Here is a 12,706-nt window from a genome sequence, read left to right as displayed (position 1 = left end):
AAGCAGCTTCAAAGAAGTGTCACTTGCACATCGTACAACGAATATTCATATAGATTCTTTGATGACAAATATGACATTGAATACCCGCATCCGGACTGCATTAAGTCGCTTTACTCCAGAGGAGGCCATGGGAAGGCGACTGTACACAAGTATAAACAAAGTATGAATGCACACTGACCTCGAAATCATCCGGCCAAGAGTATGCTGTAGGGATATTATCAATGGGGAATTGACCAATGTCGTATATGTAGAGTAATTTTGCTACCCGCGTGCGTACTACAGCCGCATTAAATTTGTGTGGCATTGGAACTAAATGCGTGAATTCATTCTTCATGCACCTGCTCGTGCACATTATATATAAGAGGATGCATCTACTCAAGATACCAATAATACTTAACTTATCGATTCCTCGATACATCACCATTCTAGCGCTGAGAAAAATCACGATTATGAAGTCTGAAGTCTATAACACGATTTTATGTGTCATTTTATGAAAATAATGTCAATATTTCAATATCAGCATGACTACAGAATATTGATTTTATGAAAATCGATGTGAATAACGACAATCGACATGCAGGCAGACAGAATAAAGAGTCTATTTTCTAATTGAGACGAGAAACTTAAAACACCCGGTGGCACATTAATTTTCTATGATGGATGGATTATCGAGAATTCGAGGCGTGAAATAATCATAATTTTTTTTTCTTCGTATTTTCATGGCCATCAAAAAAACTGAGGGTAGAAAAACAACAGTGGCAATCACGATCCCTAATGACACCGGTTCCTTACTGATCATCAGCAGCTGCCAGACAGTTGCTACTTTGGCATGTGGGCCAAGTGTGGAATCTGCAGCCCTGAAATATTATACAGGCGTCGAATACACCTAAATACCGAATTAGTCAATTATTTTTTATATAAAGATACCCCGGAATTACGACCGTAATGGGTTATATGAATTTCTAATTAATCGATATCAACCAGCAAGATGTGTAATAATTTGACGATTTTTTTTCCTGCCCTGACATTTCGAATGGCATCGGTGAAGATTATTGTTCCACAATCATCGTCCCCCGCTCCACGATCGTCACACCCTTAAAGAAACATTCGGAAATGACGAAAAGCGGAAAATTGAATCGAAAAGTAATCAGAATAATGATGATGGAGTCACCGGGAAGGTACTGGAAGAACATGAAAATTATGTAGCACATCATAATAATTATATTCTCATCAGGACTATTCGAGGTGTCACGAGAATGTGTGACTTTGATGTTCCATATTAAACTATCCCACAAATTGTTTAAGACACTGCTGAAATGAGGGCATTTAAAAATACCTGGGAGTTATTTTCTAATAAATATTCTAGATTTATTCAAAAATCAGTACAATAGAACGAGACGCTCAAAGTTACATTGACTATACCGCATGAACTGACCAAGAACGAACTCAACATCTACTTAATTCTGTCCCAATGATTGATCTGAGGCAGAATAAATCCAATTATGAAATCGGCGTAGCCTCATAATATCACACATAAGTGAAATATTAAAAATTTAATTACAATTCAACGAATATTCCACGTAATTGAATAGTTGTCCCATAGTTTCACATAATAAATTCCAATGATATCGCATAATATCTCTGTACACATGCACTGCGTTCAGTACGGCAACTGATTCTTCGTTTGCTGAGTATAAAATCCAAAAGGCCTAGATTCGGAAGTGAAACTTCCTGAGGTACCCGACTGCTCTGTGGGAACACCTGGGGCTGAATTGGTAGTCGGATTGAATGGTGTTGAACTCGACAATTGATGGGATCTCAGTGGTACCGGAAGTGGTCGTTGTATTCTTTTACTGTAGTGTTGACTTGGTGCTCGATATCCCTGATTACCAGGACCAGCAGGTCTCAACCTCGGCCTACCTGGGCCCCTTCGCACCACAGCCAAACCTCTCCCAGGAGTCATTTGATTACCCAGAGGCCCCACTGTACTTGGCCCATCGCCATCAGTCGATCCAGCGAGCCCATACGCGCCTGAGACATTTTCATCCCAATTAGCAATAATACTCACTGAAATAAACTTAAAAAACTAAGACCCGAATTTTTCCTTTTCGCGTTGCCCTGCATGATAAGTAAAATGAACGGTGAAAGGAGAGCCTCTCGAATATTCTTATTCCACTAACGAGCATTCTACAAGGTGCTTCATAAATATATTTCCTGACAGCATTCAACGCAGAAATCAGTCAATTTTCACTTCCCGAATATATCGACAAAAAAAATGATTGATCCACAAATATTGGAGAACACGATACTCTTGCTAATGGCGAAAATGACAATGCAACGGTTGACGGAGAAAATAAAAGTAAAAATAAATGGAAAAATTATGAAGAAATGAAAGAGAGATAAGGTAAGGTGTGCACTGGGAGGATGAAAAAGAGTGGTAGTGCCAACGAGTTCCAAAACCTAAGAAGAGCATCGATCGCAGCTGCCATCGTCGCTACGCACCTGCTATTATCGACTTACGCCCGAACGCAAAAGGGGCCCCGTGTCTTTGCCTGTACACTGGGCCCGATTTCCTTCACATGACAAGCTTGAAGAAAATTAATGTAACGAAAAATCAGATGAAAAAAAAAAAGAGATATCATTTTTTTTTCTCCCCCAAACGGATCATAACGTAAATTTCTTCTGGCCAAATCCATCTGTGAAAGAATAATATTTATCTTCTGCGGGTTCACTTAATGGAGGGGAATTGATCGGACATAAAAGTGACGAAAAACTCTAACCCCCTCATTTTTACTTCACACTTTTATATTCTGTTTATGTACTGGCTACTGTGAAGGGGAAAAAAAATTTAAAGGATTATCAATGATTAGTGAGTCACGAAATATTTTTCAGGGGTTGTATAATAGTGGATAGGGCTTTTCATTTGAAAGATAGTTACCGAATTCGTTCGCAGTGCCAGCGGTACAATTTTTATTTACGGATCCATCGGGGGAGCTGAGAATAGTGTCAGGGGAGTAAGTCGCAACTGTTTAAAGCACTTGTGCAAGCACATGTGGTCGCGAGGGAATTTCCAGGAGTCGGCTCTACTTCATAGGTCAAAGTGGGAGATAAAAATTGGGGAGCGATGAATGGTTGTATAGAGAAAGGAGGGTGCTAACCCTCCTGTTAGCCCCATGAGAATGTTACCAAGTGGCTGTAAAGGGAAACTGACTGTTTGGGATGACATGAAAAGAAATAAACGCAAATGAAACCGATCGATCTTAAAACGTCAGTCGAGTAATCGGACCACCGAACCCTCTTTATAGATCATCATGGCTGTTTGTGGGCTTTTTTTTTATATTCTCCTTTTTGAGATCATCCGACCGAAATGATCGGCATTAACTCTACGGCACGCGAATGTCACGAACGATTCGCAGGTGCATAGGACTACACACAGCATGCTTACTTAACCTTTAGATATCATGTTTAATCATTTTTTTTTGCTTTTGTCTTACCGTGCTGGGCGATCGAATCGCCAGTGGACGAGGAGGGTAGAAATTGCGATGTGCCAGGTGAATTTGGTAACGAGCCGAGAGGAGGTTGCATCAGCATCCCTCTGCCTTTACCACCAACTGGACCACCTCGTCGCGAACCACGAGGTCTTCCACGTTTACTTGTACCTCGTATTGCTGTACGTATTCTCGGAACGTTTCCAAAACTGAAGTGATGACCGAGTTTTGAGACTTTTGGAGGCTCATTGAAGAAAACACCGCGCACTTGACGGGGAGAGTTTGGACCGTAAACTGGCCCGTCAACATCCACTACGAGACCTTCGTTGCTCGTTTCATCCTACGCCCATGATAAATAGCAATGATTGATTGACATTATATTTTGAGTTTGTTTTGCTTTGATTTTATGATAGAAGCAGTTGCATGTGGCTTATAGTTTTAAATAGGGTTGCAATGAAAACGTGCAGAGAATAAATTACAAAATGTAAATATCAGAAAATACTTCGTGGAAATGTAGACATAAATTGAGTAACGAAACGTAAAAATATGCACAAAAATAGTTGTACCGAAAATATTTTCTATATCTTGTGAGTTCCCAGATATTTATCAAACACTGGCCAACGGTCAAAATTGAATTAACCCGGTTTTCCGCTTCGCTAGCGACTTGTATATTTAGAGAAAAAAGATGTGGATGAAGATTATTTCATATTTCGTACATTCACACGTATTTTACTCAAAACCGATCCAGTTTTAACAATAATTTCCCGATTTCGTCAATAGTTAGCTCTATGCTCCGTTTTTTCAATTGTATGACAATTGAATTGTGGGAGCGTGGGAAGGAAAACATTTTCCCTTCATTCGTATGATTTTCAATGATTATATCATACCTCAGATTTAATGGGACTGCTAGGAACTCCATAATCCTCATTACTCTCCACCGTCTGTTGATCATTGTTTTGCTGAGTGGGACTTGTCTGTTCACCAGCAGAAATAATAGACGAAACATCGTACAACTTTTCCGCAGTACTGTCGTCAAAGCATGGACGTTTGAGCTCAGTCTTGAAATAAAAATTCATTGATACATTGAAAACATTAAACTTCATATGAATAAATGTGAATGACTGATTGGATTGTGAAAGGGCGCGAGTCTTACCTTGACCGGAACCGCGGTTAGCTTCCTTTTCCGTTCTTTTTCCTTGTGTTGTATACTGAAGTCAATTCGAGTATCCTCCAGAGTAACGTGCTGCTTTCTTTCCTCGCTCCGTTGACTGTCTGAAATATACGTACGTGGACCCCCTTCGATACAGCAATGGGGGCCCACCTCGTTTCGTTACTTGGGCGTTATCATTATTCGTCGTTAGGTCATTAGCATAACCAACGAGCATAATGTATAATTGGGGTAACAGTGTTCTTTTGTGTATACGTGCAAACTACACCATATGTCATCAGCGGATTTTTTTTTAAGGCCCGGCTTCGAGATAATAATCAAACAAAAAATCAATTTAGACAGCCTTTGGCAGATAATGGAGTGGCGATGCACCGGCACTCGGAAACCCCTCAAACTCTGAATTGAGAGTGAGAAAGTTCTTTCAAGGTTTTAACATTTAAAAACTGTTTTTTAATGAATATTGATGAATAATTTCCATGGAGGAGGGACGAATAATATATAATTATGGTGGAAAATGGTCTCGCAGTGACCACCACGGAGGAGGAAAGGAGAAATAACAAATTCTGTGGTACACCACAACAGAATTGCAGAAAAAAGGCCTTCGAAAAAGTACCTGATATTTTTAAGAATTTCTTAAACTTTTTTTGGCGATGACATCTTCATTACGCATGTGGTTCTCCTCCATGGATAATTATACCGGCGCGAATTTGTTCCTCAATATTAATTAACAAAAATATACATATAGTTGGATATTCCCTCAATTTATAATGCTCACGGGCCTCCGACGGACGGGACATTGAATTAAAATTTCGAGATGAAAATCCAGCAAAAATATAAATCTAGATAACGTTGGGTGTATAATGGCGCAGAGCCTTGAGGATATAGTTATCATAAAACTCACATTTTGCCTCGATCTCCTCATCGTCCAGAAGAAGTGAGACAACTTCCTTCGGCTTCAGTGTGTCTGGCTTAAAATTACCACCACTTATCACCATACGTTGAATCTCACTTTTTTCACGTGCCCTTTGTAAAATTCTTTCCTCAATAGTGCCTTTGCAAATAAGCCTGTAAACAGTTACTTGTTTTGTCTGGCCTAATCTGTGGGCCCTGTCCATTGCTTGTTGATCTACAGTTGGATTCCAATCGCTGTCATAGAAAATCACCTGAAAATGAATGATTTCACTTTTTTTTACATGTTTTTTCTTCTCAGTTTAACTGTGAAACAGACAGGCCACGAGTGCAAAAACATTGCTCACGACCATCGTGACAAAAATATCGTTCACCACAGTGGCAAAACATAGTCTCTCATACCATCGTATTCTCGTGGATTCTGTGCAAATAGTGCTTCACCCCAAAAGCCAATTTCGAGAATTGAATATTCCAATAATATTAAAAAATGAATTGAGCTGAATTAAGTACAACAATAGGGAATTCTCCATTATACTGAGAAAAAGTAAACGTGGAAGTAGTCTTGATGATGTTGATTGTAGTTAGACGTTATTCGAAAATGAAGTGGCCGTACAAAGATCCCATGCGATAGTGGTACGTCTCCCCCAGCACAAATTATCATCCATAAAGTTATGGAGTGTGGATACTTAAAAAAATATATCCTCTATCAAATAAGAAATTCCATAAAATTTCTCTAATGGAAAAGAGAAGCACGAAGATATGTGCAAGAATGTTGGATTCTTCGTGTGTATTACGATTGATCGACTTGATGGTAGATAATTCCTTGACTACCATATGCATAACGTAGAAAGAATGAATAAAATTTGTTGAATCGATAAATGGGGATACGAAAAATTTTATTCGTGACTCTTCAGCATTGTTGTTAAACCAAATGGAGAAAAAAAAAAGAGACGGTTTCGCTTTGGTGCACGGCACACCCCACCTTGATAACAACAATATTCATTCCATTTCCCGTATAAAAACCTCGATGATACCGTTAATGCTCGACAAGTATTATAAATACAACGTGTGACATAAGAGAGCGATTTTCCAAGGAGACATCCCTGCAATGCACATCTCCGTTGAATTTCGGGTGATAAAAGGAGGTTGAGAATCACCTAAGATGAGATTAGTGTAGAAGATTTGATATACGAACCGTGTCAGCGGCAGTGAGGTTGATTCCCAAGCCACCAGCTCTTGTGCTCAGTAGGAAGACAAATATGTCCGCTCTGAAACATGAAACAAAAAACCAAACGCAGATTCAGCGTTGCGAGCAACGAAACCAACTAGCATTATATTTGTATGTAAATTAATTCGAGTATTCCGTTCATGCACTTGACGGTTTTCCACCCCTGGGGCGGAAGGTAAACGGCCAAAGGCCCGCCTGATCGTGCTCAAGATTCGGCGGCACTCCCGCCTTACTTGTACGCTTTTTTTTCTCATTATTACCCCACAGAGTTATTGCTCGCACACGTAATATAACTGTAAAATTATTTTAATATGGGATGAAGTTTTAGGAAATGTTTTTTCTGTATCTGCTGAAAAATATGGTATGAGGTATTAACCATTTTTTTGGTGCTGACATATCTGCTATCGCACTTCTGGTGGTTCATGCAATACATGAGAATTCTCAAGAATTCCTGTTTATTCCTCCTTCACTGACGCAATGACATATAACGTGACTCTAATTGAATATCTGGGAAAAATTGCTGAGGAAATTCCAGTGCTGGCAGTGGAGATTATATTGGATTGAACATGAATTCTTTAATCCCATTTGTTGCACTGGTTTCTCTCACTTTAATCAGAGGAATGAAAACAATTTTGTTAATATTTTAATCAAGGAAAGTACACTAAAGTCAAAAAGAGAAAAAAAAACTATGAAAGTACGAGTCGAGTGCAGTTACGTTTCGCCAATTAGTGATTCGGTGCATCAGTTACGCCCGGCTAACAACACCCAAACGTCATGCTAACCGAACTCAGCGCCGGGGAAACGTGAGCCTGATCGATATCCGACCGTTCACCCAGCGAGAATTGCATATTATCATGGCAATAACGATATTATAATTCACGAGAAAATAGTGCTCCTCTGACACCAATGGAGAAATTGGAGTGGACCCATTGTATTCAATTGACAGATATCCAATGTCCCCGTTAATTGTTTTAACTCAAGACAATGATTGTAATTTAAGTTTACCTTTTCTGGAAGTCTGCTACCATGTCACGACGATCGGAGATTTTCGAGGAACCGTCTAGACGCATGAATGTGTGCTTTCGATGATACATATACTCCTAGTGACAGAAAAGAGAAAGTGAATTTTCGGATAAATTCGGAAATTGGTGACAATAATATTTCCATTTCGACAAATAAAAATTGATAAAAATTACCTCGAGCAAGTCAATCATCTTCGTCATCTGAGAGTAGATCAGAACCCGATGGCCCTGCTCTTTAAGTCGTTTTAGTAAACTATCCAATACGGATAGTTTTCCAGCATCTGTCACCAGGGTCTGTTTATCTGAAAGTCAAATAATTTATTAATCGACAGTCTTCAGCGTGGAAATGATGCAAACGTTTAGAAAACTTTTGTACACGATTGAAGTCGTCCAGTGAAAGTGGAAATAACCGCTATTTTATAGTAGATCAGGATAGACGATTAATATTACTGATAACAGGACAATCAACATTTCCACGATTATGGGAAAGCATTGGCCGCCCTCTGCGTCACATAACGACATCAAGGCTATTGTTAAAAATTCCAGAAAAACAAATCTCTTGGAAAAATCATATGGCACATTAAAGTTGTCAACTTTCAACTGAGTTCCTGCCCAAGGGCTCTTTTGAATAACACACATTCATTTCGGATTCTCCCATCCTGATAACTATCAAAGGGTTTCTAAAAAATATATGAGAAAATAAAATCACCTGGAATAATAATATTGGACCACCCATTGACCGGAGTACACGCTGTTAATCCTCCTGCAGATTCATGTGAAAACATGGTAGCAGTTTTAAGATTTGATAGGCCAATCAATGGCTCAATTTCCGGTGAAGAAATAAGGGCCTGCTCGCAGCCAATTCTCAGGACCATTTGTCCAAATGCCCCACCGCACTCTTCATGTTGCCTCCAGGCGCAAGCAGCAGCTGAATTACTAACATACAATTTTCGCGGTCTCGCCTGAACCATTGAATTATTATCACAGAGGAAAGAAGGTACAGGTGTCAGTTGATTAGCCCTGACGACTGGTGGTTGTGGGCGATGTCTGTGTTCAGGCAGAAGAATTAATTTTGGCTCATCAGCAAGCTCTGGATTGACAATCCCATGAGAGCGGGGAAATTTGGGGAGAGAATTTGATGAGTGCTTACTACTCCTGAGTATTCTGTGTGCCATTGTCTCAGCCATTGAGTGAATGATGTGAGAGGTATGAATGTAAATCGCCTCATTCTCGAATATCTTTCTCGTAAAAAAGAGATCTGCATTAGTCTCCACGAGTTTATCGCAGGTCTTGACGAGCATGAGGGAAGGTGTAGCTTCATCAACGCTCCAATCCTCCCAATACCTCTTAATCCTCATTTTTCTCTCCATCCGAGTTGCGTGACACAGAACATACAAAATACCACATATGTATATCTGGTTCAATTCCATAGGAGATTCACCAATCAATCTCGCGAATGAAAAATAACTGGTGGGGACGGCACCGAAGAGAGATCGATGAATGTACTCAGTAGCGAAAATAAAGAGTTTGTTGTACAGTAGATGACGATTAGAAGGCAAAGCAAAGTCCAGGAGTCCCTCTCTGTACAAAAGAGCTGGCATTTCGTAATTCTCAGTGTTTACGAAAAGTGGAGACTTGGCATCTCTCCTCTCAAATAATTCAGGATGATTGCACACCTTTCTGAACTGCATGACTAGATTCATCAAATTGGATGTGAAATTTTTGTCACTCGCCGCTGTATCGCCGCTATTACCACCTACTGTGTAATGAAGAAGATCTTCGATTCGTATTTTCTGCTTGAGAGCTGAGTATAGTAATTTTTGCCTAGTAGTCAGTGGGCAGTAAACCATCACTTCAATTTTGTCAGAAAGTTCATTCTCAACATCTTTCTTGATTCGTCTTAACATAAAAGGCTTCAATATCATGTGCAACCTCGACAGATGTTTCTCATCGATACCAGTTTTGTTCTCAGCATGGCTCTCAATGTCCTTGGAGAACCACTCGTTGAATTCATCGTGAGAATCAAAGAGAGTGGGCATGATGAAGTGAAGAAGGGCCCACAGCTCAGCCATGCTATTTTGAATAGGTGTGCCACTGAGTAATAGTCGATTCCTACAACTGAAACCCAAGAGTAGCTTCCACCTCATGCTGCTGGTGCTCTTGATAGCTTGAGCCTCATCTAGTATCATGTACTGCCATTTTATCCTGTTAAAGTACTTGTAATCAGTTATCACAAGCTGATAACTAGTGATGACAACGTGAAAAGATGCCTCTTTCGTATGTAAGTCCTTCGTATCCCAGAATTGTCGAAGGATTTTCCTCTCTTGAGGATTTCCCCAGTAAGGAACAACCTTGAACATTGGAACGAATCTCGCCATTTCTTGTTGCCAATTGTGAAGAGTTGATGCTGGTGAGATGATCAAGAAAGGCCCCCACACTGAATACCGTTCAGCAACGTGGCACAGAAATGCTATCGACTGCACAGTCTTACCAAGACCCATCTCATCAGCAAGAATTCCACTGATACCTTGATCGTAGAGATTTGCTAGCCAATTCATACCCTTCAACTGATAGCCCTTTAAATTACCCTTGAAAATTGATGGCTGTGGATGCTCCAAATTCTCTGGTGTATCACAGAGACGCAACTCCTGCGAGGACGAAGGTGTATCAAACAGCTTAGTCCTAGCTCTCTCATTATCGAATGCCTCCATTGCATTCTTCTTTGCCTTCTGTTTCATTACCTCGCTGTCATAATCATCGATTCCAATCAATCTTGGATTCTTCTCGTCATCCAGCTGGTTCAATATTCGAAGCTGCTCTTCGGGAGCGACTTTCCCCAGCTTTTTAGACATAAAATGAGCGTATAACTCGGTTTGTGTGATCAGAAAGTTGAGTTTTCTCTGCTGCCTCTTAGCTTCGATCAATTCAACGTCCATTTTTCGCTGCTCCTCAGCCTCTTTCTCCAGACGTCGTCGAGTTTCTCTTTCAACTCTATCGTAACGCTTCCAATACGACTGCATCTCTCTGGTTAACCTTTTGGCTCTCCAAATAGTTTCTTTCATGTTTTTCTGGGACTGCATAGCTTTCTGTCGCCAGTACTTCATGCAGTGTTGCGCCACTTTTTTACAACTGATGAGCATCTCCTTGTGATTATTCGTCTTTGCTCGCTGTACCTTACCAAGCTCTTTCTTTGACATCATTATCCAAATCTTCCGTCTTTTAAGAGCCATCATCTCCGGAGTTTTGGCGTTGTGTTTTTTCCTACCCCGTCCTTTCGGTTGATGCCTCATCATCAACTCCAATTCAGATTCATCTATCTCTTCTTTTGGCATCATCTTATCCCACTCCTCTTCAGGATAATCATGCTCCTGACACAGGTCAGAGGTTTTATGATGACGAATTATTTTTTCTTTCTTCACTTTGATTGTCTTCTTATCGGACTTCTTTTCCTTTCTCTTTTTATTCCCTACGATCAGCTTTTGGTGATCAGGAAATCTGTCGCAGGTGGAGAGCAACCCAGCTCCATAATACTGATACTGTATGTTTTCTGGTTTCTGGTAGAATCGACCCTGGTACTTCTTACGAAGTATGTGAAATTTTAACATGTCCTTGAAATCCTCTTCTGTTATGGGGCCTTCGGTGTCTGATCCCGACTGTGAACTGTCTGAAGAGTCACTCAGCAGAATGTCTTCCAACCATCTACGTTCATCTCCAACGCAATCCATGTTGTACAGCCTCAAATTGTTAATTCTTTTCTCTAAATCAACGAATGACATTACTATTAATTGATGCAAAATAATGAGAACAGTGAATACTTTACTGAGAACACTTTTCTACTTTTCCCCAACCTTAATAAATGTAAACAAAACGTAAATACCTTCTTTCTGATTCAGGACATTGTTTGCATAACTGCTAGATTCATCTGATGAATCCGAAGACACGGATTTCCCATCGTCACTAAAAAAATGATTACATGATGCTCTCCACCAAACTTATCAAAAAAATATCGTCATAACAAAAAAATCACAAATATACCTGAGGTGATCCTGAAATAAGTCATTCACTTGATTGAGAAACGGTTGGATATTTAGACTCCTTTCCAACCTCTGGAGGTGGAGTGGAACTGCCATTTCGGCCTCCAACCCCATGCTCGCAGACTCTTCAGTCATCACACTAAATGTACAGTAGATTCTGCAACTTTCAAATACACTCAATGACAATACTATCTATATCCACCATATTTTTTATGTCACTGTTAAACATGAAATTGTGGTTATCAATTGTTTTTTCCTGTTGATAAGCCCCTTGAGAATTTTCTTGACTATCGATCTAATGTTTCCTATACATGCACATTTAATAATTTCGTTACTCCAATTGATAATTGCAATGAAATACTGCAATACCAATGAATCATGAAGCCATAGAAATTTATGAAAATGTTTTTTTTTGTCAACTGGACATTGCACACTGTAAATAGCACACTGTCTCTTCTCCAAAATGTGGTTATAATCCAACGGAAGAAGAATATTGAGATTACCTTTGGTATGAGGTAAATATAAATATTGTTTTGAAATAAATGGATCGTGTTTTGGTTAGAACGAGAACTCACTCAGTTACTGTGAAACATCGGTTGGACAGTAAAAACTCTATTAACGCAGCTCACGCCGAAATTAGATATGAAAGAGGATGTAGAAAACATAATAAAAATGGTTCGAGAGAATGCAAGCATTTGGCTTGTGGTATAAAACCAGGGCAGGGGTAATGCATGCTGTTGGCCACCATTTTTATTTTCTGTAGATGGCGTTGTTTAATGGCCGCCAGAGGGGTGAAGCGAGAATTGCTGCACACCGCTATCATCCAGACATTTCTAGTACTTCTCGTTGCCTAGGAT

General features: G+C 39.8%; 1 protein-coding gene across 4 annotated transcripts; it reads right to left on the bottom strand.

Moving 5' to 3' along the window:
• Nucleotides 1-1,343: 1,343 nt before the first annotated feature.
• Nucleotides 1,344-12,615, bottom strand: Ino80 (INO80 complex subunit). Of its 4 annotated transcripts, none has more exons than XM_064121042.1 (12): nt 12,353-12,615; nt 11,851-12,006; nt 11,693-11,772; nt 8,525-11,572; nt 7,990-8,117; nt 7,799-7,893; nt 6,761-6,833; nt 5,558-5,819; nt 4,642-4,784; nt 4,376-4,546; nt 3,495-3,828; nt 1,344-2,031 (listed from the first exon to the last, which is right to left on the bottom strand). In XM_064121042.1, exons 2-12 carry the CDS (start codon nt 11,982-11,984, stop codon nt 1,661-1,663), a joined length of 4,839 nt encoding a protein of 1,612 aa, XP_063977112.1. In that variant the 5' UTR covers nt 11,985-12,006; nt 12,353-12,615; the 3' UTR covers nt 1,344-1,660. The 4 variants fall into 4 exon arrangements, with proteins under 4 accessions (XP_063977112.1, XP_063977111.1, XP_063977110.1 ...); XM_064121041.1 differs by having other exon boundaries at nt 11,851-12,012; nt 12,425-12,615; XM_064121040.1 differs by having other exon boundaries at nt 12,425-12,615.
• Between the last annotated feature and the right edge of the window lie 91 nt (nt 12,616-12,706).

This window comes from Diachasmimorpha longicaudata, chromosome 5, assembly GCF_034640455.1.
Source record: "Diachasmimorpha longicaudata isolate KC_UGA_2023 chromosome 5, iyDiaLong2, whole genome shotgun sequence".
Classification (NCBI taxonomy): domain Eukaryota; kingdom Metazoa; phylum Arthropoda; class Insecta; order Hymenoptera; family Braconidae; genus Diachasmimorpha; species Diachasmimorpha longicaudata.
Note: the sequence above shows the minus strand (reverse complement) of the source record. Positions and strands in the feature narration are given on the sequence as shown.

What these genes read in the sequence shown, in the direction of transcription:
- Ino80 (XM_064121042.1), bottom strand. Translation starts at nt 11,984, where the DNA reads ATGACTGAAGAGTCTGCGAGCATGGGGTTGGAGGCCGAAATGGCAGTT. An exon ending in TGTCCTGAATCAGAAAGAAG is followed by an intron (nt 11,573 to 11,692) that starts GTATTTACGTTT and finishes TCGTTGATTTAG; the next exon opens with AGAAAAGAATTAACAATTTG. An exon ending in AGATGATTGACTTGCTCGAG is followed by an intron (nt 7,894 to 7,989) that starts GTAATTTTTATC and finishes TTCTGTCACTAG; the next exon opens with GAGTATATGTATCATCGAAA.